The 23,206-nt window shown below is 42.0% G+C and overlaps 1 protein-coding gene across 1 annotated transcript in view; it reads right to left on the bottom strand.

Annotated features, from left to right (window-relative positions):
- Window positions 1-23,206, bottom strand: part of LOC124775800 (adenylate cyclase type 3) — a 458,110-nt gene that overhangs the window by 360,069 nt on the left and 74,835 nt on the right. The window contains exon 3 of the mRNA XM_047250630.1: window positions 3,394-3,505. Within this exon, the coding sequence (XP_047106586.1) occupies window positions 3,394-3,505 (112 nt within the window). The remainder of the gene's footprint in view (window positions 1-3,393; window positions 3,506-23,206) is intronic.

Here is a 23,206-nt window from a genome sequence, read left to right as displayed (position 1 = left end):
TCTCGACCACCACCTTTGAAGGTCTCGCTGTATGATTGTACAACATGCAATGTGTGGTTTTCATGGGCAATAAAAAGGGTGGAAGTGGTGTTTATGTTGGTATCTGTTCCATTTTTCTGTACAGGTTCCGGAACGCTCGGAACTTTTTTTGATGTGTGTATTTGCAGGGATATTGTCCTAAGGTTAACGCGTCGTTGAAATCGACGAGAAATGCCTTAACTTACTTAAAAAGGCGTGCCAATGTGAAATATTCTTGGTTGCAGTTTACCGTAAAGCAGCACAGTGAGACTCGTCTTCATGCCTATCAACAAATTTCTGAAGGTTTTGTGAATTTGGGAAAATAAACTTGTTTATGAAACGATATTATCAAGTATCTGACAAATTAATTCAGTTTCTCGAAGTATTCCAAGACGCTACTGAGGCTACGGAAGTTGACAATAGTCCGACGACGCAGTTGCTTGTGCCGCTGGTGTACCATGTACAGAAACATTGTGCTGACAAAAATAAAATTCAGATTTTGGTTAAATATTTTAAGCACTTAGAACTGGATAAGAGATGGTATTTAAAGCAGACGGTGTGGCACAGTATTTTAAAGGAACTGCTGAAATTAAGCGCTTGAAATCCCTTAAGCGAGAAAATGGAAATGAAGCCAGTGCATTTGCTTGTATTATTTCTAGTACGACAGGTGCCTCATATAAAGCAACGCTTGATAACAGGTAGAGGAAGTTTATGCCGCAAAACGTTCCAGATGTGATCCAGTTCAAGGTAAACTCGATGTTATTCAGCTTTGCTGAGTAAATATATTATTAGTACTAACGTCCTCAATGTTTAGTCCTATAGTAATGTAAAGACGCATATCCGTGCGAATAGTGTACCAAATTTTTTGACAGGCACGCAATATAATGTATTTGTTCTCCATACCGGCATGCTGTACTATCTGCAGAGTGTCATACAAAGCCTCAACATCGACGACTTCAAAACCTGCAAAGAGTGTGTCTTTGCATCTTAGGCAGAGGAGCAGGAAACTGTCGAGAAAAGTTCCATGTATCTTTTGATGTGAAATCCAGATGAAGTACAGTCATCCATAGAGTGGTGGCGGTTAGGAGCAACAACTCATCCCAGAGTGTCACAAGTGGCACGAGAAGTCATATGTACACCTGCCTCTATTGCCTCTAGCAAGGGGGTGGTTATGACAGTTGGGCTTATCATTACGGATAAACATAATGGAATATCTACGGTAAATCTGAATGACCTGCATATGGTGCACTGCAGTATCACTGTATTTATCAGATATAACATCTTATTTTCGTTACCATAGACCTCTAACATCGTAATTGCCTGTTTCAGGATTAAATTCACAAGGAGTGTCGTTATAGTAATTACAAGACCAAGAATATGTCTGTATTTACTTAAAGCAAGGTTTTTCATAAACTCTATATATGTTTCTTGGTACAGTTTGTGTTCCTTCATTGTTTTGCTTTTAATTTTAAGAAATATATTTGCACCCAACAATAATTTATTGGCTGTAATGTAAGACTCTAATGTCATGTAGATATTTTAGCATATACCAAAGAGCAATAGTTACTAAATCGTCTATATTGGACTGGGATGATTAGGGGTGTTGTGATGGCTGAGATCGTGCTGCATAATAGTCGCCGAATACTCTTCTTTTTTCTCTGCAGTAGCGGACAACGTTCGCAGTGTGTTCACAGTGAAAGCAGATAAGAATATTGTCCACCATTCTCTTCTGCGGGGCTCCATAATTGAGAGTTGGTTGTACCTACGTCGGTCGGATGCTCGGTTGTCGCTTGACGGTTGTGATTTAAGTCCGAGTTGGCCGAGTCCATTCTTCATGGCATGTACTACTTCTGGTTGAGACAAGTGTCGAGGGTCCATAAACCTTTAACATTCTCTACTACTGATTTTTGCTTCTTGGAGGACCACACTCATGTAGAATTTTAAAAGAAATTCCCGTTTGACTGTATTTATTTCACGTAATCATGATTTCGCCTTAATAGCCATTCTCAAGTGCAAGCTAAAATGTTAAAACAAACCTCCCCTGCCTTTGAGACATCATCGTCGGAAAAATATGTTTATGGTCTCATTGACCAATTATGTTTCAGAATATGTTTACATGCCGAAGATACAAGATACGACTGACATTGTGCTGTCTTACAGCCTGGTGTATGAGTCTGGCGAGGTCATGTGATCTTCCACAAGTACAGCCAACTCTTTTCCACCACTCAATGCATTCTTCTGTTGTTGTGAGACCCTTCACCAAAAGACTTCGGGACGTACCTTGTGCGACGGCTTTCGTCAAATGTGATATTTTATCGGATTCTGTCTTATTCAGATTCACTTGTTGATCGTCACCAAATGTTTTTGTCGATGTTGCCTTGGATTTGTCGCAGCTATTGAGCTTTTCTTCGTTGTATTTCAACCATTGCTGGGGTGTGCCGTCCAAGTAAAATATACATAATATCCCAATTGTTGTCTTTCGTGACTCTGTCGAATCCCCTCAGCCACTTCGTCGGGTCCTGAACGGCGGCCTGGGAAAAAAATGGAGGCGGCCTAGTGTGCAGCTGGCTTACTGCTAGCTTGGAATCCATTGGTCTCCTGAATATATGGAACTTTGTAAAGATGTACTGCTTGTATTCTGGTTCCTGCCTGTGTAGGTGACGCTATTATACAACCGGCTTTTATGTAGCCTAATTGGAGCGACTGTGATGTTATCTTGTCAAGACCACGATCGAGTCCAAATCCTAAAGCGGTGTCGTCAATGAAATACAACACTTTGCACAGAAAGCACGTTTATTACGAAAAGAAACGTACAGCCAGATCAGAACTGACTTCCTTGACGGAGCGTGCAACTATTTATATATATAAAAAAATAATATTCCAGATAGTATTTTTACATATATTGAATATTAGAGAATTTATAAAAATCACAAACATAAGTTATTTCATGAACCTACTAGAAACGGGAAGTACTACTTAAAAATATCTGTTCGTGGTCAGAATTGAACTGGCGATACGCAGGACTGCAGGTGGCGAAGTTAACCACTGCGTCACACTCCACGTACAACTCGCCGTAATGTCTTCCAATTAAAGGTAAATACTCATTGCTTCCAGAAAATCAGATAACTGCGTCTTTTACATGCAGCAGCAGTGGGAATAGTAATAAGTCCTTCTATACTCTCAACTCTCCAATGTCATATGTATCACATTAATGAGGTGTGCAGTTCTCCATTGATGTGGCTCAACTACGTATAACCAGAGTTTAATTGTAGGATTTTTCACTGTGAGAAAATACTGTAAATTGTTTCCGAAAATGTTTATTATTCACGTTTCCAGATATCATTTAAAGAGAGGGTGTTAGTGCTTGCTACTCACCTCCGAAAGCCGGTCGAAGCGTGCAAACAACTCGTTGAGTATTTTCACCAGCTCTGTCGCGGAATAGGTGGAGGAGATGGCGGTGAAGCCGACGATGTCAGCGTACAGGATGCTGCAAAATGAAACGAAATCTGTTAGTATTCGACTATTGTCTGCTCCTGTATCTGACCTTACATAACATTTCTTTGCAGTATACCAGTAATATAAGAGACTAGAAAACAGTTAGAGACAATATTTTAACTGATGCTTCCATGCGGCGCTAGGCATCGTATTAATGAGTTCGCCGGCCCTGGAACGAAGGGATTTAACCGAACTAACAGGGTCTAATAACCAGGTGTGCTGTATCTTTGTACTACCCACAACAGCAAATTGACAGATTGATTTTCGAAGAGAAAACCTTAATATCGACTGTGTCTAGCCAGAGGAAAGTATTTTAGAAGTTCCGTCTACCCCCTTTCACCTAAAACAGATGACTGGCTTATGGGCACTACACACTGCATACAAACGCTGTAGAGTCCTTAAGCTCTGCCAAATCTCAGGAGCATAGTCCAGTGAAAATGACGCCTCATGTCGGTGTAGTATCAGCCTACATTTTGTGTCTAATAAAATTTATGCGTTTGTGCGTGTGTGTGTGTTTGTGTTGTGTGTTTGTTGATAGATTAACGAGGAGTAAATTGTTCGTCACATCTCCCCTTTACCTACGAGCGATTTGGAGACACTGTAGTCGTATTCGAGAATACAGAAGTTTCAGGGTGCGAAGGGTCATACAGGTTACGGTTTCCTGTGGTTCACTGAGTCAGTTCGAACGGATGCTGAGCTGCTTTCTTGGACACAAGAGATCTACCGCCCCATCTTTGTTCAGTCCGATTGTCTACGTCTGCATGAGGTATGCCACATTACATCCTAATTTTCCTTTGCTTCTTCTTTGTGCAGTTTCGCCCAAAATGCGACATAATTATTAAATCTACACGTCTTTGTTGAATGTAGTATTCTATACCTGAAGTGATAGCTAGATATAGTGGGAATTAATGAAGTTCTGTGGCAGGAGGAACAAGAGTTCTGCTCAGCTGAATACAAGGTTATAAATAAAAAATCAAAAAGGGGTAATGCAGGAGCAGGTTTAATAAGGATTAAAAATTACAAGGGCGGAATAAGCTACTACGAACAGCATAGTGAACGTATTATTGTAGCCAAGATAGACACGAAGCCCACGCCTACCACAGTAGTACAAGTTCATATGCCAACTGGCTTCTCAAATGATGGAGAGATTGAAGAAATGTATGATGCGATTAAAGAAATTATTCAGATAGTTAAGGGAAATGAAAATTAAATAGTCATGGGGAACTGGAATTCGATATTAGGGAAAGGAAGAGAAGTAGTAAGTGAATATGGACTGGGGGTAAGGAATAAAAGAGGAAGCCGCCTGCTAGAATTTCGCGCAGAGCGTAATTTGCGAGCGTTAACAATCAAGCAAACGTAAAATACATGGGAAATTAGTGCTACACTACGATATCTGAGTAAATCAGTGTTATAATACAACTTCTGAGCCCTTCTTACATACGGTTTAGTTAGCGGAAAGTGAAACTCACCTCGCCGTCTGCTTAAATTCCTTTGCTTATTGTGGGCTTTAGTGATCGTGTACTGTAAGACCATCCGTTCCTATAAAGTAGAGATCGTATTTTTGCTTTGCATTCTAAACTCTTATTGTTAGCTAAAAATGTTGTCGATAGTTTCATAGAGAGCATTAGGGAACGGTTGACAAATACAGTGGAGAGAAATACAATAGAAGAATAATGGACAGCTTTGAGAGACGAAATACTGAAGGCCACAGAGGATCATGTAGGTAAAAAGACGAGGGCTAATAGAAATCCTTGGGTAACGGAGGAGGTAATGAAATAATTGATGAAACGAGAAAATACAAAAATGCAGTAACTGAAGCAGGCATAAAGGAATACAAACGTCTTAAAAATGAGATTGACAGAAAGTGCAAAATGGCTAAGCACGGATGGCTAGATGACAAATGTAAGGATGTAGAGGCGCATATCACAAGTGGTAGGTTAGACGCTGCCTACAGGAAAATTAAAGAGACCTTGAGAGAAAAGAGAACCACCTGCATGAGAATCAAAAGCTCAGATGGAAAATCAGCCCTAAGCAAAGACGGGAAAGCAGAACGGTGGAAGGAGTATATAGAGGGTCTATACAAAGGCAATATTATGGAAATGGAAGAGCTCCCCCGATGTAGATAAAAATGGGAGGTATGATACTGCGCGAAGAATCTGACAGAGCACTAAAAGACGTAATTTTTTTTAAAAAAAAAGGCCCTGGGAATAGACAACATTCCATTAGAGCTACTGATAGCCTTGGGAGAGCCAACCATGACGAAACTCTACCATCTAGTGAGCAAGATGTATGAGACAGGCAAAATACCCTCAGACTTCAAGAAGAGTATAATAATTCCACTCCCAAAGAAATAATGTATCGAATGGTGTGAAAGTTACCGAGTTATCAGTTTAAAAAGTCAGGGCTGCAAAATACTAACACGAATACTTTACATACGAATGGAAAAACTGGTAGAAGCCGAACTCGGGGAAGATCAGTTTATATTCCGTTGAAATGTTGGAACAAGCGAGGAAATACTGACCCTACGACTTATCTTTGAAGATAAATTAAGGAAAGGCAAATCTACGTTTCTAGCATTTGTAGACTTGGAGAAAGATTTCGACAATGTTGACTGGAATACTCTCTTTATAATTCTGAAGTCATTTACAGTTGATAGAGAAGCCAGATGGCAGTTGTAAGAACAGAGGGGTATGAAAGGGAAGAAGTGGTTGAGAGGGGAGTGAGACAGGGTCGTAGCCTATCCCCGACGTTATTCTATCTGTATATTGAGCAATCAATAAAGGAAACAACCAAAAATTTGGAGCAGGAATTAAAAACCATGGAGAAGAAATAAAAACTTTGAGCTTTGCCGATGGCACTGTAATTCTGTCAGAGACAGCAAAGGACCTGGAAGATCAGTTGAACGGAATGAACAGCATCTTGGAAGGAGGCTACAAGATGATCAACAAAAGTAAAACGAGGATAATGGAATGTTGTCGAATTAAGTCAGGTGTTGCTGAGGGAATTAGATTATGAAATGAGACACTTAAAGTAGTAAATGAGTTTTTCTATATGTGGAGCAAAATAACTCATGATGGTCGAAGTAGAGAGGATATAAAATGTAGACTGGTTATGGCAAGGAAAGCGCTCCTGAAGAAGAGAAGTTTGTTAACATCTAGTATAGATTTAAGTGTCAGGAAGGTTTTTCTGAAAATATTTGTGTGGAGGGGAGTGAAACATGGACGATAAATAGTTTAGACAAGAAGAGAATAAAAGCTTTCGAATGTGGTGCTACAGAAGAATGCTGAAAATTATATGGGCAGTCACGTAAGTAATGAGGTGGTACTGAATAGAATTGGGGAGAAGAGGAGATTGTGGCGCAACCCGATTAAAAGAAGGGGCCTGTTGGGTGGACACATTCTGAGGCATCAAGGGTTCACAAATTTATTGTTGGAGGGAATCGTAGAGGGTAAAAACGGTAGAGGTAGACCAAGAGATCAATACACTAAGCAGTTTCAGAAGGATGTAGGTCGCAGTAGTTACTCAGAGATGAAGAAGCCTTGCACAGGATAGAGTAACATGGAGAGCTGCATCAAACCAGTCTCTAGACTGAAGACTACAACAACAACAACAACACCTGAAATGGAGACAGTTGTAAAAAATGCTAAGAAAAAAGTTGTTGGTTTTGAGAAAATTCGCAGTAAAGGGGCAATAAAATTTGATAAATAACGTTTGTGAATTGCATCCATTGTAATTTTTTTATTCAGGTTAGCCATTATTTCAAATATTTCTAAAGTAACGGCATATTTTTAATTCCTAAATTTTATTCAACATTTTATTTTTAAAAGCACATCAATACGAACTTAAAGTTGTGTACTTTCAGACTGAGAGCACTTAACACGAACTAGCATTGACTTATCACAGTTTAATTGTAGAGCAAGATAATGAAACATTACTGTGAAACCTCTCAGAAACACAAATTTAGAAGGCCCGAATCGTTTCAGTTTATGATAATAAGATTTCCATTCCCAATTTTAGCAATTTTCGCTAAAATTAATGGACAACATAAATCTAATTTCATTGTCGCCTCACTCTCAGGACGTAGAGAGTGTTAAGGATGATGCTTAACATAACTACCATCATACTGCCGCGTAAATTATACGTAAATTATGATAAGGGACGCAACTTAACAGTATTTACTTGCTTAAGTAATTATTCCAATTTACTATACGTGCAACAAGTTTTGAGGAGCATTTGCGTTCAGGAACGTAGTCAGACTCTTTTTATGTGACTAGGAAATGCCCCAGTCCGACACTTGGAAACTTACCCGGAAATTTGTCGTGCGGGAAGGATCCACCGAAAAAAATTCACTTGGAAATTTTTAGCTGCTAAGGTTCACTGCAAATGTCATTTAAAATATATGAAAATTGCTCATTTTTGCCGTACGAAGAGAAGCTTGTAACAGCGGTTTGTACAGCCCTTCCTGCCTATCGCGCGAATCGGCGAATAAGCAGACGCATCCGTGACCTATAGCGCGAAGTCCAAAGTACGCACATGTGAATTTTATGCAATTAAGCTATACCAGAAATGAATCAAATCATTAAATTTGGGAATAACTTGCAGTTTATATTTACATCAAATCTGTTTCGATGTAATTGTTAGGCAAGTGTCTCGTAGAGGAACGAACATCAAGACAGTGTATGACGTTACAGTACAGACAACTTCAGTCAATCGGTACTTTAATCTGTTGACATGAAATATTTTATAACAATTACTGTAGCACAGTTTTTATGATAATTTTTCAGTAATGTATATTTTACTAACAATGAAACAGTTTCTTGTTTATTCTCTGTAGTCGTCACAAAAATGCGAAGTGTCTATTGGATAACGAAAATTAACATTTTCCATACATCAGGCACTTCGCAATAATTGCTAGTTATATTCAGACAAAATACGGATAGAGGGAGAAATGGTCAGGACTGTTGTTGTGCAGATTGTGCTGCGTACCATGCATACTTGATCAACTTCGTAAAAGGTGATGATGCAAACTGACGATGCAAAAATATCGGAGGTTTAACATTACTGTTCGGTTGATAAATCTGAATTGACGAAGGCATGTCATGTGTTATACTGTCGGACAATTATCTGGAAAATGCTTCACACTGTTGATTATCGAGAGGCTAAATCACAGTTTTAGCTCCTGGAGGAAAGGTATCCGAATTATATTAACAGGCTTTTCGGCGTCCTCCTACAGACAGAGATGTTGTTCTGTCCTGGCCAAGTGTCCACCAAAACCAATGAATTATTCTCTCCAATTGGTAAGAAAACGTTCGGATGTAATATTAACACTTATTCTCTCCCGTTTTTGCAGATTTTGTTATACCGGTTGCAAGATTTTTGCAACTAAACAATCGCTTCTTAAATTTTTGGCCTTAATTTGCATTGAGATTCCCGAAGAAAAATATAAAGCTGCGGAAACAGTAATCTACAGATACTTATCTGTGGCATTGTTGTATACGAATGTATCACAGCATTTGTCGACTGCAAAGCTACTTTGTCATTTTTAACTCGAAATGATATAGTGCGTTTTGCACGCAGTTTTTGCTTCGAAATTGACTTATTGGATTTATACACAGCATTTTAGGGATAACAAAAAGATTCCTTTGACATCAGGCGCAAATTCCTCTATACTACCAATTAATGACAAGTCCTCTTTACTAGAAGTAAATGTCGTAACTTTGCGACTTCCTTTTGCGTATAATTCACTGGATCTGTTTAAGTAGGTCGAGGATGCATGGAAATCAAATGCTCATCTCACTTGCATTTCAGAGGACCCGGTCTCGTAAATCTCTCTCGGTAATGGTTCATTTACTCTCACAAGCAGTTATAAATCATTAGAATAGTTTTTTCACACTTTTGCGTGTTTAATTTTGGCACTTATTTCGTAGAATGTCTGATTCTTTCTCTCATTTATAAAATTCAAGTTCAGATTTTCCAAATTGAAACCGGCTTCGCATGAAACATAAATATAAGCATTTTCTCCCTCCTCATTCAACCAAACAATTTACAGCCTTTTTTGTCACTGAGATCTAATACTGTAATGTTTTCTTTGGACTAGGAAGGTACTGTATTTTTTGGACTTTAATTAGCACAGTAATCGTCATTTCAAGCAAAATGCATGGAATTGTAAGAGTTATTTCCTGTTTCTTGTAACTTTTACACAATTTCCAACGAAATATTGACATAATTCGAATGACTGTCCAAAAAATTACTTACTAAATAGCACAAGAGAAGTAACTGATTTCGAGTGTATACCATGTTCTTCATATGTCATCTTCGCAATTTTGAAAACATCAATTGGATTCCACATTACTGTACAACTCTGGAACCGCACAAAACAGATGCTATTAGCAAGTTGGAACGACAAAAGCTATTGCCACTGACAGTGTGTCACGGACACCTGCCATGTCTTATTTAACTGAATGTTTCTCGCACTTTCTCGAGTAGGCTGAGCAGGACGCATTAGATGAGATTGTACATGTTTAACGCCAATGTATGTTGCCGTTTGTGAACGTTACCTAATGATCAAGTTGAAATTTCATGTCATAATTAAATTCTGTATATATATGTTCCCTCCTCTTTGAATGTTAGTGCGTATATACGGCTTGCGAATGAATGATTAGTTTATTGTGTGTTTTGAAGTTATTGGTAGTCGTAATTAGTAGAGGTTGTGGATACAGAGTAGTCTGCCCAGAGCAGACGGAAAATTCATTGTCTTCTGCTCAGGTGCAAGATGGTCAACTTACAGTCTCTCAAAAAAAATGTTCAAATGTGTATGAAATCTTATAGGACTTAACTGCTAAGGTCATCAGTCCCTAACCTTACACACTACTTAACCTAAATTATCCTAAGGACAAACGCACACACCCATGAGCGAGGGAGGACTCGAACCTCCGCCGGATCAGACGCACAGTCCACGACTGCAGCGCCCAAAACCGCTCGGCTAATCCCGCGCGGCACAGTCTCTCAGTCTCTCCGTTCTGGATAGAGAGGTCTACCCCTTTCAAGCTTCAGGTGTTATTGTAAGGTTGATGGAGGAAGCTGCGCCTCTGACTGGTTCCGGCATTGGGTGGGGGTAGCGTCGGTTTTGGGTCAGAACGGGAGCGTGGGCAGTCGTCGTTGTCCGTCCTGAGGCTGGTACTTATGTTATACTGCTTAGAGTACTGTGTTAGGAGCGATTAAGCATAATGTAAATCAATAGGGGAATATTTAAGTCACTTCAGATCAACTTAAGATTTATTATTCAACCTCGAATAGTAGAGATTCGTACCTCAAGAAGAATTACGTTAGAGCTACCCCACCGAACGAAACTTAACAGGACTAGGCTGAGTGGCAGAAAGGATTAGTTGGCGTTAGGCGGGATTGATGTATTAGTAGTTACCTTGATTAGGTGTGAGTGTGGTGTGTATGAATTCTTGTACGGGTATTATCTTCCCTCACCCGTGGAACGCTTTACGTGTTTCCCTCGTGTTCTGTAGCGTATGAGAGCGTGATACCGTTCATTAAGTCGGGGGAAGATTTGATTTAACTAAAGTGCTTTCCTCATGATTAACTGATCGCACCCAATTTAATGTCCTTGTGCCACTTTCTTAGGCGCGCAGACTTACTGAGACAAGAGCCACCATGACTTGTGCTCATGATTATGTATTAAATTGTAGTAATTCTCCTGTTGTATGAAAGTATGTGAACGTGTCCTAATTTCCGTTTCTTTGTGCCCATTGGACTTTAATAAATGTTAGTCGCCCTTCACGTTAGCAGTGAGCAGGCACCAGCGTGTAAACCGTATATGTACTCCCCATTTACGTGTGAACTTGGAAATAAATCATCCCGCCTATTTATTAAGTATCATCAGTCCCATTTACTCTGTATTTCATGTTTCTTAAGTTCAATAATTGATCTTTCTTGGAGAATGAAGAGTAATTAACTTCACTAAATTGTATTAAGTATTCAATCCACAGTCAGCTTAGCTGACGAATTCCAGTTCGCTCTAGAAAATCTAGGAAGAGCAATACTAGTGAAGACCATATTTCTTCTAGTTGAGGTTTGCAATCTTAGCTGGCTTAACCACGCTCAAAAAAGGTTCTGTGAGCTTGGACAGGGTACGAGAAGTAACACTTACCAGTTAAGGGCTAAGTAAAGGTGCTTACACGAACTGGGGTTTTACAAAGCATATAGGAAAAAGAGGACGAAGAAAATAATTCCGTTTTATCTCGATTCTTATCAGTGAAATCGCAAAGGGAACTGCCAGTTATTATACATGTTGAATGAACTGCAGATTCGAGCTGTGAACACTGTGTCAGAGACACTATCAACGGAAACTGAATTCGCTTTACAAATTACGATCGCGTTGTGCGGTGTTATCTGTCTCCTGTGCGCCGTCAAGTAATGCTATGCATCAGCTATGTTGCACATTCGCTGTCTGCCGCAGCTTCAGGGGTAGGGGTCTACATTTCGCCAACCACCTGGCGAGATATGATTTTTGCAATTTTCATCATTAAAAAAACTTGCAGTATATCTTAGCGGCTTAAGTTGTGACAGCGTTTCATTTGTTGTGTTATTCCGGTATAAAAAAATTCAGGGCATGTTCCAATGTTTCGGGTTGAACTGTTTCCTTGTGAGTCTTAGTTATCCACATCGTCCTCGGATTTGTGCAAATCGTCCGTGAAAAGCATTTTCCTGCCATGAACACTGCTATTGGCAGTCACGTTTTTGGCTCTTACCAGTGTTTACTATGCACACATGCTCACAAAGTTGTCATTAGTGTGACTCTGAAACTGCAGACAGAGCTGCGTTTTCTCGGTTTATCGTGGCACTGAGATCTCCAAATCTGTTTTAATCATAACTGATAGCCTCGCATGTTAATATCAATTCGTTAAATAACGAGAAGGAACTCAAACGAAAATATATCATTTTAGCGCAGGAACTACTACCAGTATTTACAGAGTGCATTACAGAGTGGGCGCGCGTTGACGTCCTGTGACGAAGTGTCCTAGCCCAACAATTCGTCACTTACTCGTGGTTTCTCCCTCTTTCGACGTTCCACAAATGTTCGCGAGAGAAGTGCTTGCACAAAAATGTGCGGTCTAAGACGCCAGGCCGTTACAACTTGCTCTGTGTCGATGCCTCTTGTATCAGCGGATTTAACCATACGTGACTCATACAGTGGCTAGAATGATACTCCATTCGCCTCGGTTGAGCTTATAGATCATACACACCACGTCACGTGTCCAAAACACCACCAAGAGGGATTTAGTCACATAATGAGCAGTAGTCATAATATTTTACATTATCAGTGTATGTGTCAAGTGCTGTACTGAGCGTGCAAAAATATATAGTTCTGAGTGAAAGTTCACAGTGTTTATTACCGAGTAAAGAAGACACTGTACTTATCTCTCTTCTGAAGACCACTGACATTAGGTACAATATTTAACCAACCATCAATTTGTATCAAAGTCCTAATCTGGTTAGGCTACGCTTTCAAGAAGTTGTCTGTCAATTCGCTAAGCGATGAATGTTGAGGGCTAGCAGCCACTGGAGATGGGTGGTGGCGTTCGTCATACTAGCTGGCGTAACGTCGGCCCGGAAGTGGATTCACTCGCTCTTTGGCTGAATTCCAGCTCACTCGCTACTTTACTTTCTGCACGCCGGACAGGAAATATCGTGCAGTCCCGGCACATACGTCTGCTACGCAGGCAACCCATTTGTCTTTGCCCTACCACGTGGATCCTTTGGGCCCCTAGCACACAACACTCACAAGGGAAACTCCCCATCGTACCTTCTCAGATTTAGTGGTAAGACCACCCAATAGACAGCCCGTAAAAAATTGAGCACAGATGAAGTATGAAAACAGGAAGAAGGTGTACCGAACTGCGGAAAAAATAGAAACAGTTAACCGCTCAAAGCCAGAAAGTGCAATATAGAGCAGCGTAAAAGAAGAACGGAGTCGTCGGTAAGTGGTCACGGTGATCAACAGCCAAGTGGGCGAGCAGTCTTCAAACCTCCGTGGTCCCAATTTTTTTCCCCGCTGTTCGCTGTATTCAAATTTGTGTCTGTGTTGTGCAGTAACGTCCGTTTGCAACAGCGTGATGTAAGGTAGGGACCTATAATGATAGTTGATTTTGTGATCACTCCCACGGAAAACATCATAGTTTTGAACGAACCAGTTTCAAAATCACACAGCTTCTCTGTCAAAACATCTGTTTTTAACATTTTTGAAATAGCGTTCAATTTTAGAAGTTTTGACTGTTTAACTCTTTCTTGTAACATAGTTGTCTCTTTCAAATTCTGAAGGCAGCATGGGTAAAATACAGGGAGCGAAAGGCTATTTAAAATTTGTACAGAAACCAGATGGTAGTTCTAAGAGTCGAGGGGCACGAAAGGAAAGCAGCGATTGAGAATATGAGGCAGGGTTGTAGCCTCTCCCCGACGTTATTCAATCTATGTATGGAGCAAGCAGTAAAGGAAACAAAAGAAAAATTTGGAGTAGGAATTAAAATCCATGAAGGAGAAAAAAAAATTGACCCTTGCCGATGACATTGCAATTCTGTCCGAGACAGAAAAGGACCTCGAAGATCAGTTGAATGAAATGGAGGCGTCTTGAAAAAGAGGACATAAGATGAACATCAAACAAAGCAAGACGAGGATAATGGAATGTAGTCTAGATCAATTGATGCTGAAGGGATTAGATTACCAAATGAGGCACTTAAAGTAGTAGATGAGTTTTACTATTTGGGAAGCAAAACAAGTGATGATGGCCGAATTCGAGAGGATATAAAATGTAGACTGGCTAGGGCAAGGAAAGCGTTTCTGAAGAAGAGAATTTTGTTGACATCGAGTATAAATTGAAGTGTAAGGAAGTCCTTTCTGAAAGTATTTGTATGGAATGTAGCCATATATGGAAGTAAAACATGGACGACAAATAGGTTAGACAAGAAGAGGATAAACGCTTTCTAAATGTGGTGCTGCAGAAGAATGATGAAAATTATATGGGTAGATCACGTATCTAATGGGGGGGCGGGGGGCGGGGGTACTGAAAAGAATTGGGGAGAAAAGGAATTTGTGGCACAATTTGACTAGAAGAAGGGATCGGCTGGTAGGACACATACTGACGCATCAAGGTTTCACCTACTTAATATTGGAGGGAATCGTGGAGGCTAAAAATCGTAGAGGGAGACCAAGAGTGAATACTCGGAGATGAAGTGGCTTGCATAAGATAGAGTAGCGTGGAGAACTGCATCAAACCCGTCTCTGGACTGAAGACCACTACAACAACCACCTCGTAGTTAACACCCATTTATTTGTTGGTTTCATTTCTGTGAGAGGTCTATGTGGTATCTCGCGTTCTCTCACTATTCATCACGTTTTATTGCGACGGTAAAGTATTCTTAACACATTACTCGTATTCTATAAACAAAGTACAGCATGTCAACTGCCAAGACTACAGAAAGAGAACAAACATTTCAATGAACGGACGGACAGTTCTTGATGTTCCAAAAAAGAAATAAAAATAAATGTCACAAGGGAGTACTGAGCACGGCTCGTCTAATTTACAGTCCAGCACCTTAACCACTGCTTGACCACTTAACCACGCCACCGCCGAAGTTCAGTTTTCCTCGATATTGCACTTCCACTTCACCACGACGCCGCGAGTCTTCACTTTTCCTCGATATTGCACTTGATAAGCTTGGACCGTTCACTATTTTCATTTTGCTTTTTTTTCAGAGTTCAGTACACCTTCTCCCTGTTTACATGCTTAACGTGTTTTCAGTTTTTGACGGGCTCTCCATTGGGGCATCTTACCACTAAATCTGAGGATGGTGCGATAGGGAGTTTCACTTGGCAGCATTATAGCGTAGTTAATAATTCGTTTCTTTTGCGCAGATTTTGGCAAGTGATTTATCTAACTTCATTGAGTGGATACTCTGAATCATAAATATAGTCTATTAAAAAGGGTTGTGCTCCACAAGTATTAGGAGAGGGAACAAATTTACAATCCAGCAAAATGAGGAAAAGAGCACTGTGCAAGAGCAATGTTATGTTGGTTCAAAAATAACTCAGGGGGCAAGACAAAGAATTTGAGTTGGTCAGTTGATTATAAGTAGGGGAAATGGTGCAAATGGCTCTGAGCACTATGGGACTTTACTTCTGAGGTCATAAGTCCCCTAGAACTTAGAACTACTTAAACATAACTAACCTAAGAACATCACACACATCCATGCCCGAGGCAGGATTCGAACCTGCGTCTGTAGCGGTCGCTCAGTTCCAGACTGCAGCGCCTAGAACCGCTCGGCCACCCCGGCCGGCATAAGTAGGGGAGAAAGAGCAATATTCATTATGTGGGACACTTACGTGCTAGTCTTCATGTGGAAAATCGCTGAAGTCTTTGGTTTTTAGTGTGAGGAACCGTAATCAGTGAACATCAAGTCATTAACTCCTGGCTCAGTTTCGCCACTGTGTTCACACATACGAGAACTGCCACCCGGAAAAGCTAAAGCTACCAAGTCACACACGCAGTAGCGGTTTGTCAGTATCAGTGGATCATCTGTACACACACTATCAAGAGAAAGACAGTGAATTATTATTCGGGATGATAGCAGTTGAAGTCTGAATCTACTTACATATATTTAGGTTTCCTACGATTTTCCTAAATCGCTCAAGATGAATTAAAAACTGATTCTCTAAAAACGCCCAGCTGATTCATTCTCAATGTCAGTTTATGCTCTGCTCCTAATGGCTTCATCGTTTATGGACATTAAAACAAAATTTTCCTTTCCTTTTATGTAGTTGGTAGTAAAAGCACCACTGCCCTCCCTTAAGTTATGTCAGTATTATATTTCTCACAAAATAATGAGTACACAGAAGAGGAAGCATGAGATTATCAGTAATGAACCAAGCGTAGTATTATTTCTTCCTCTAGTTTGTAACAAATGCGAGAGGCAAATCAAATTTTGCAGAACTATGAAATCATAAACATTCCTGAGCTCTTCTAAAGGTGCGTTGTTTTGCTATTGTTAGGGAATCTTACTAGAGCCCACAAATTTCACTTTATTCCCTATGATACGTAATGTAGCATGATCATGTCTTCGGAACCCATCGACGTCACTTCATGTTTTTGGTTAACTGATGAGTATCTAAAATAATTGTGTAGGTAAATAATCCTCCCTGAATCCAGTGCTATTTTTATGAAGAAATCTGATCAGAAAAAGCACTTGTAATTAAAGGAAATTGTTTAAAAAAATACTGCACTCGTCGCAAATTATGTGAAGGCCTGTAATGCAAGTCGGTGAAAAGAATCGCATGTGACTTCAGGATGCTAAACCGTTGGAGAGTGGACGCCAGAGCAGTCAGTAGCGTCACAAAAGAAAAGGGAGGTGAAAGTGGTGGACGTAAGAGTGACGATGGAGGAAGATATAGGAGCGCTGTAAATAAGATTAATTCATGAGTAGCTGAACCCTGTTTCCAAATAAGAGCTTGTGAATTTTAATTATCCAGATTAAAACTTACATGTAGCAGATTCTTTCAAGAATATTGCATAGCAGTCAGGTTATATCATATTAATACACTCCTGGAAATGGAAAAAAGAACACATTGACACCGGTGTGTCAGACCCACCATACTTGCTCCGGACACTGCGAGAGGGCTGTACAAGCAATGATCACACGCACGGCACAGCGGACACACCAGGAACCGCGGTGTTGGCCGTCGAATGGCGGTAGCTGCGCAGCATTTGTGCACCGCCGCCGTCAGTGTCAGCCAGTTTGCCGTGGCATACGGAGCTCCATCGCAGTCTTTAACACTGGTAGCATGCCGCGACAGCGTGGACGTGAACCGTATGTGCAGTTGACGGACTTTGAGCGAAGGCGTATAGTGGGCATGCGGGAGGCCGGGTGGACGTACCGCCGAATTGCTCAACACGTGGGGCGTGAGGTCTCCACAGTACATCGATGTTGTCGCCAGTGGTCGGTGGAAGGTGCACGTGCCCGTCGACCTGGGACCGGACCGCAGCGACGTACGGATGCACGCCAAGACCGTAGGATCCTACGCAGTGCCGTAGGGGACCGCACCGCCACTTCCCAGCAAATTAGGGACACTGTTGCTCCTGGGGTATCGGCGAGGACCATTCGCAACCGTCTCCATGAAGCTGGGCTACGGTCCCGCACACCGTTAGGCCGTCTTCCGCTCACGCCCCAATATCGTGCAGCCCGCCTCCAGTGGTGTCGCGACAGGCGTGAATGGAGGGACGAATGGAGACGTGTCGTCTTCAGCGATGAGAGTCGCTTCTGCCTTGGTGCCAATGATGGTCGTATGCGTGTTTGGCGCCGTGCAGGTGAGCGCCACAATCAGGACTGCATACGACCGAGGCACACAGGGCCAACACCCGGCATCATGGTGTGGGGAGCGATCTCCTACACTGGCCGTACACCACTGGTGATCGTCGAGGGGACACTGAATAGTGCACGGTACATCCAAACCGTCATCGAACCCATCGTTCTACCATTCCTAGACCGGCAAGGGAACTTGCTGTTCCAACAGGACAATGCACGTCCGCATGTATCCCGTACCACCCAACGTGCTCTAGAAGGTGTAAGTCAACTACCCTGGCCAGCAAGATCTCCGGATCTGTCCCCCATTGAGCATGTTTGGGACTGGATGAAGCGTCGTCTCACGCGGTCTGCACGTCCAGCACGAACGCTGGTCCAACTGAGGCGCCAGGTGGAAATGGCATGGCAAGCCGTTCCACAGGACTACATCCAGCATCTCTACGATCGTCTCCATGGGAGAATAGCAGCCTGCATTGCTGCGAAAGGTGGATATACACTGTACTAGTGCCGACATTGTGCATGCTCTGTTGCCTGTGTCTATGCGCCTGTGGTTCTGTCAGTGTGATCATGTGATGTATCTGACCCCAGGAATGTGTCAATAAAGTTTCCCCTTCCTGGGACAATGAATTCACGGTGTTCTTATTTCAATTTCCAGAAGTGTAGACATAAAAACTGCGTTGCGCTGATAAATACTTAAAAAGTAACACTTAAAAGTTAAAAAAGAAAAAGATATACACATTAAAAATCCAGCAACAGGCTCGTTATACTTGACCCCGTGAGAAGATTTTAACAGAGAGAGAGATTATAAATAGTTTATAATGAAAGGTACATTATAATACAGCATGAATTAGGAGCAACATCTTTAGCACGATGAATTCCCTTAAAATGTATAAGATGTGAGTAAATGATCAGGAAATCAAAATATCATTACCCTTCTATCCTTAGTACAGTACACTCCGTACTTTATTGTAAAAGAATAAGTTTTTTAAAGGAATATTAATAGTCCGATTAGACATATCTACACCGAAAACGTTTTCCCAAAAATTACAAGAAGCTCGGAATATAATGCGAAACAGGTTGCATTTGATAAATTTACACTCAGACTCTGAATCAAAAGTCATACGTTTTCACGTTTGTAGTGCTGTTGGAAATCTGTAAAATTTTTTAAATGACTTTTCAGTCACAATCACATCTATATTTTTTGTTATTAGCGAACTGTATCAAACAGTCATTATGATATGTTGTTGTGGTCTTCAGTCCTGAGACTAGTTTGATGCAGCTCTCCATTCTACTCTATCCTGTGCAAGCTTCTTCATCTCCCAGTACTTACTGCGACCTACATCCTTCTGAATCTGCTTAGTGTATTCATCTCTTGGTCTCCCTCTACGATTTTTACCCTCCACGCTGCCCTCCAGTGCTAAATTTGTGATCCCTTGATACCTCAGAACATGTCCTACCGACCGGTCCCTTCTTCTTGTCAAGTTGTGCCACAAACTCCTCTTCTCCCCAATTCTGTTCAATACCTCCTAATTAGTTATGTGATCTACTTATCTAATCTTCAGCATTCTTATGTAGCACCACATTTCGAAAGCTTCTATTCTCTTCTTGTCCAGACTATTTATCGTCCATGTTTCACTTCCATACATGGCTACACTCCATACAAATACACTCCTGGAAATTGAAATAAGAACACCGTGAATTCATTGTCCCAAGAAGGGGAAACTTTATTGACACATTCCTGGGGTCAGATACATCACATGATCACACTGACAGAACCACAGGCACATAGACACAGGCAACAGAGCATGCACAATGTCGGCACTAGTACTGTGTATATCCACCTTTCGCAGCAATGCAGGCTGCTATTCTCCCATGGAGACGATCGTAGAGATGCTGGATGTAGTCCTGTGGAACGGCTTGCCATGCCATTTCCACCTGGCGCCTCAGTTGGACCAGCGTTCGTGCTGGACGTGCAGACCACGTGAGACGACGCTTCATCCAGTCCCAAACATGCTCAATGGGGGACAGATCCGGAGATCTTGCTGGCCAGGGTAGTTGACTTACACCTTCTAGAGCACGTTGGGTGGCACGGGATACATGCGGACGTGCATTGTCCTGTTGGAACAGCAAGTTCCCTTGCCGGTCTAGGAACGGTAGAACGATGGGTTCGATGACGGTTTGGATGTACCGTGCACTATTCAGTGTCCCCTCGACGATCACCAGTGATGTACGGCCAGTGTAGGAGATGGCTCCCCACACCATGATGCTGGGTGTTGGCCCTGTGTGCCTCGGTCGTATGCAGTCCTGATTGTGGCGCTCACCTGCACGGCGCCAAACACGCATACGACCATCATTGGCACCAAGGCAGAAGCGACTCTCATCGCTGAAGACGACATGTCTCCATTCGTCCCTCCATTCACGCCTGTCGCGACACCACTGGAGGCGGGCTGCACGATGTTGGGGCGTGAGCGGAAGACGGCCTAACGGTGTGCGGGACCGTAGCCCAGCTTCATGGAGACGGTTGCGAATGGTCCTCGCCGATACCCCAGGAGCAACAGAGTCCCTTATTTGCTTGGAAGTGGCGGTGCGGTCCCCTACGGCACTGCGTAGGATCCTACGGTCTTGGCGTGCATCCGTGCGTCGCTGCTGTCCGGTCCAAGGTCGACGGGCACGTGCACCTTCCGCCGACCACTGGCGACAACATCGATGTACTGTGGAGACCTCACGCCCCACGTGTTGAGCAATTCGGCGGTACGTCCACCCGGCCTCCCGCATGCCCACTATACGCCCTCGCTCAAAGTCCGTCAGCTGCACATACGGTTCACGTCCACGCTGTCGCGGCATGCTACCAGTGTTAAAGACTGCGATGGAGCTCCGTATGCCACGGCAAACTGACACTGACGGCGGCGGTGCACAAATGCTGCGCAGCTAGCGCCATTCGACGGCCAACACCGCGGTTTCTGGTGTGTCCGCTGTGCCGTGCGTGTGATCATTGCTTGTACAGCCCTCTCGCAGTGTCCGGAGCAAGTATGGTGGGTCTGACACACCGGTGTCAATGTGTTCTTTTTTCCATTTCCAGGAGTGTACTTTCAGAAACTACTTCCTGACTCTTAAACCTATATTCGATGTTAACAAATTTCTCTTCTTCAGAAACGCTTTCCTTGCCATTGGCAGTCTACATTTTATATCCTCTCTACTTCGACCATCATCAGTTATTTTACTCCCTAAATAGCAAAACTCGTTTACTACTTTAAGTGTCTCATTTCCTAATTTAATTCCCTTAGCATCACCCGATTTAATTTGACTACATTCCCTTATCCTCGTTTTACTTCTGTTGTGTTCATCTTATATCCTCGTTTCAAGACACTGTCCATTCCGTTCAATTGCTCTTCCAAGTCCTTTGCTGTCTCTGACAGAATGACAATGTCATCGACGAACCTCAAAGTTTTTATTTCTTCTCCATGGATTTCAATACCTGCTCCGAATTTTTCTTTTGTTTCCTTTACTGCTTGCTGAATATACAGATTGAATAACATCGGGAAGAGGCTACAACCCTGTCTCACTCCCTTCTCAACCACTGCTTTCCTTTCGTGTCCCTTGACTCTTATAACTGCCATCAGGTTTCTGTACAAATTGTAAATAGTCTTTCGCTCCCTGTATTTTACCTCTGCCACCTTTAGAATTTGAAAGAGAGTATTCCAGCCAACATTGTCAAAAGCTTTCTCTATGTCTACAAATGCGTAAATATGAAAATTATAACTTCTATATAATGTGGCAGATGAGATATCTTAAATAATGGATTACATTATGAAAAATGGCTATGAAAGTTTCAAGTGTTAGTTACCAACCGACATGAAAGAAATTATACTGGGTCTGGCAGTAACCAGAAATGAGCCGTTACGGGGCAGTGACGGACTGCGTCCCCCGGTGTACAAGTTTGCAGGACTCGGATGATGTTTGCTCTGCTGTCCAAACGCGTGAGCTGACTAACGAGTCCGTCTGTATGTAAATGAAATCGATTGCTGCGACGCGGCGGCTCGGCGGCCCCCGGCGCTGAGCGCCCGCATTCCGCGTCATATTCCGCGCTGGACAGCAGCCCCAATAAACGCGGAATTCTGGGAACGGTGACGCTCGCGGCGCGATCCTCCACCAGGTTTTGCGACACCGCGCGAAATGTTTTTGCTGCCGGTATCTGCCGGGCAAAGGGGCCATGAAATGGGAGGAGGTCATTCCCAGGGTGTCAGCAGATAGGTGACGGTACAGGCGAACAATAGTAGTCGATGAAAACTAAACGTTAGTGCAGGTGTTCTCGGAGACAATTAGGAGCTAAGGTTCCCGCCCGTCTCTGACGCTGTTAGTATTAGCTCTTTATCATGTGTAAAATACACATACCACCCCCTCTCAGCAAAGTGTGGAGAAGTTTTCGTGCCCTAATTACGTATACAAACTGTAGAGGGTACTAACTTGGGTGCTTTGAGATAAGCAAACATCGATCCAAAACGAATTTTTCAGGCAGAACGTAGTCTTGAACAAGATATGTATGAAGGGCACGTGTTTCTAAATCTCTTACCTCCCATAAAAAAGGACTGTCAGCTACACAAGTGTTGGTGAATGTTGGTGACGCTATCTTATAGAAATGGCCAGATGCGAGCAAGAATCGCGTTCTGAGTGTTTCGTAGAAAATTATGTATAGAGACAATTCATCCATCCCGGAATTCGACGATTTTTGCCTGTTATCGACGCTGATACTGGCAAGACATGGGTCCTAAGAATTCCAAGACTTTCGAGAATATTTCAATTTTAATTTTAGGAGTCGGATAAGAATTGACAAAAACATATTTTTATCGAGTAATATAATTACAAATTAACAATTTTCAGATTTTTCTCTTCTCTTCTAATGTGAAACCTTTCATCTTTCCAATTTTCTTGATTCCAGGGCAGCAGGAAGTACCCTATACATTTTTATATGGATAAATGACCGTATGTTTTGAGTCCTTTGAGTTAGAAGTTTGTATTTATTACATTGTTAATGGACTTTAGACTTAGCGCGCGAGATAAATTGTAACTTGATAGGTGTACAGTTGTTGAGAAAAAGGGGTCTTAACAGGACACACGGACAAAAAAAAAATTTGTACGACATATTTGCATACTTTCTCTTTCGAGATTTTTTCCTTTACTTGTACTGTAAAACCTAACTTCTTGCCAAATTTCATGATTATAGGTCAACGGGGAGTATCTTATTGGCTTTAATGAGTGAGTCTGCGAGTATCAAAATATGTGACATAAATAGCCGTATCGTTTGATTGTTACAATTTTTTACCCCTCCAAGGGAC

Source organism: Schistocerca piceifrons, chromosome 2 (assembly GCF_021461385.2).
Source record: "Schistocerca piceifrons isolate TAMUIC-IGC-003096 chromosome 2, iqSchPice1.1, whole genome shotgun sequence".
Classification (NCBI taxonomy): domain Eukaryota; kingdom Metazoa; phylum Arthropoda; class Insecta; order Orthoptera; family Acrididae; genus Schistocerca; species Schistocerca piceifrons.
The sequence above is the reverse complement of the archived record's forward strand: the minus strand, read 5'-3'. Positions and strand labels throughout refer to the sequence as shown.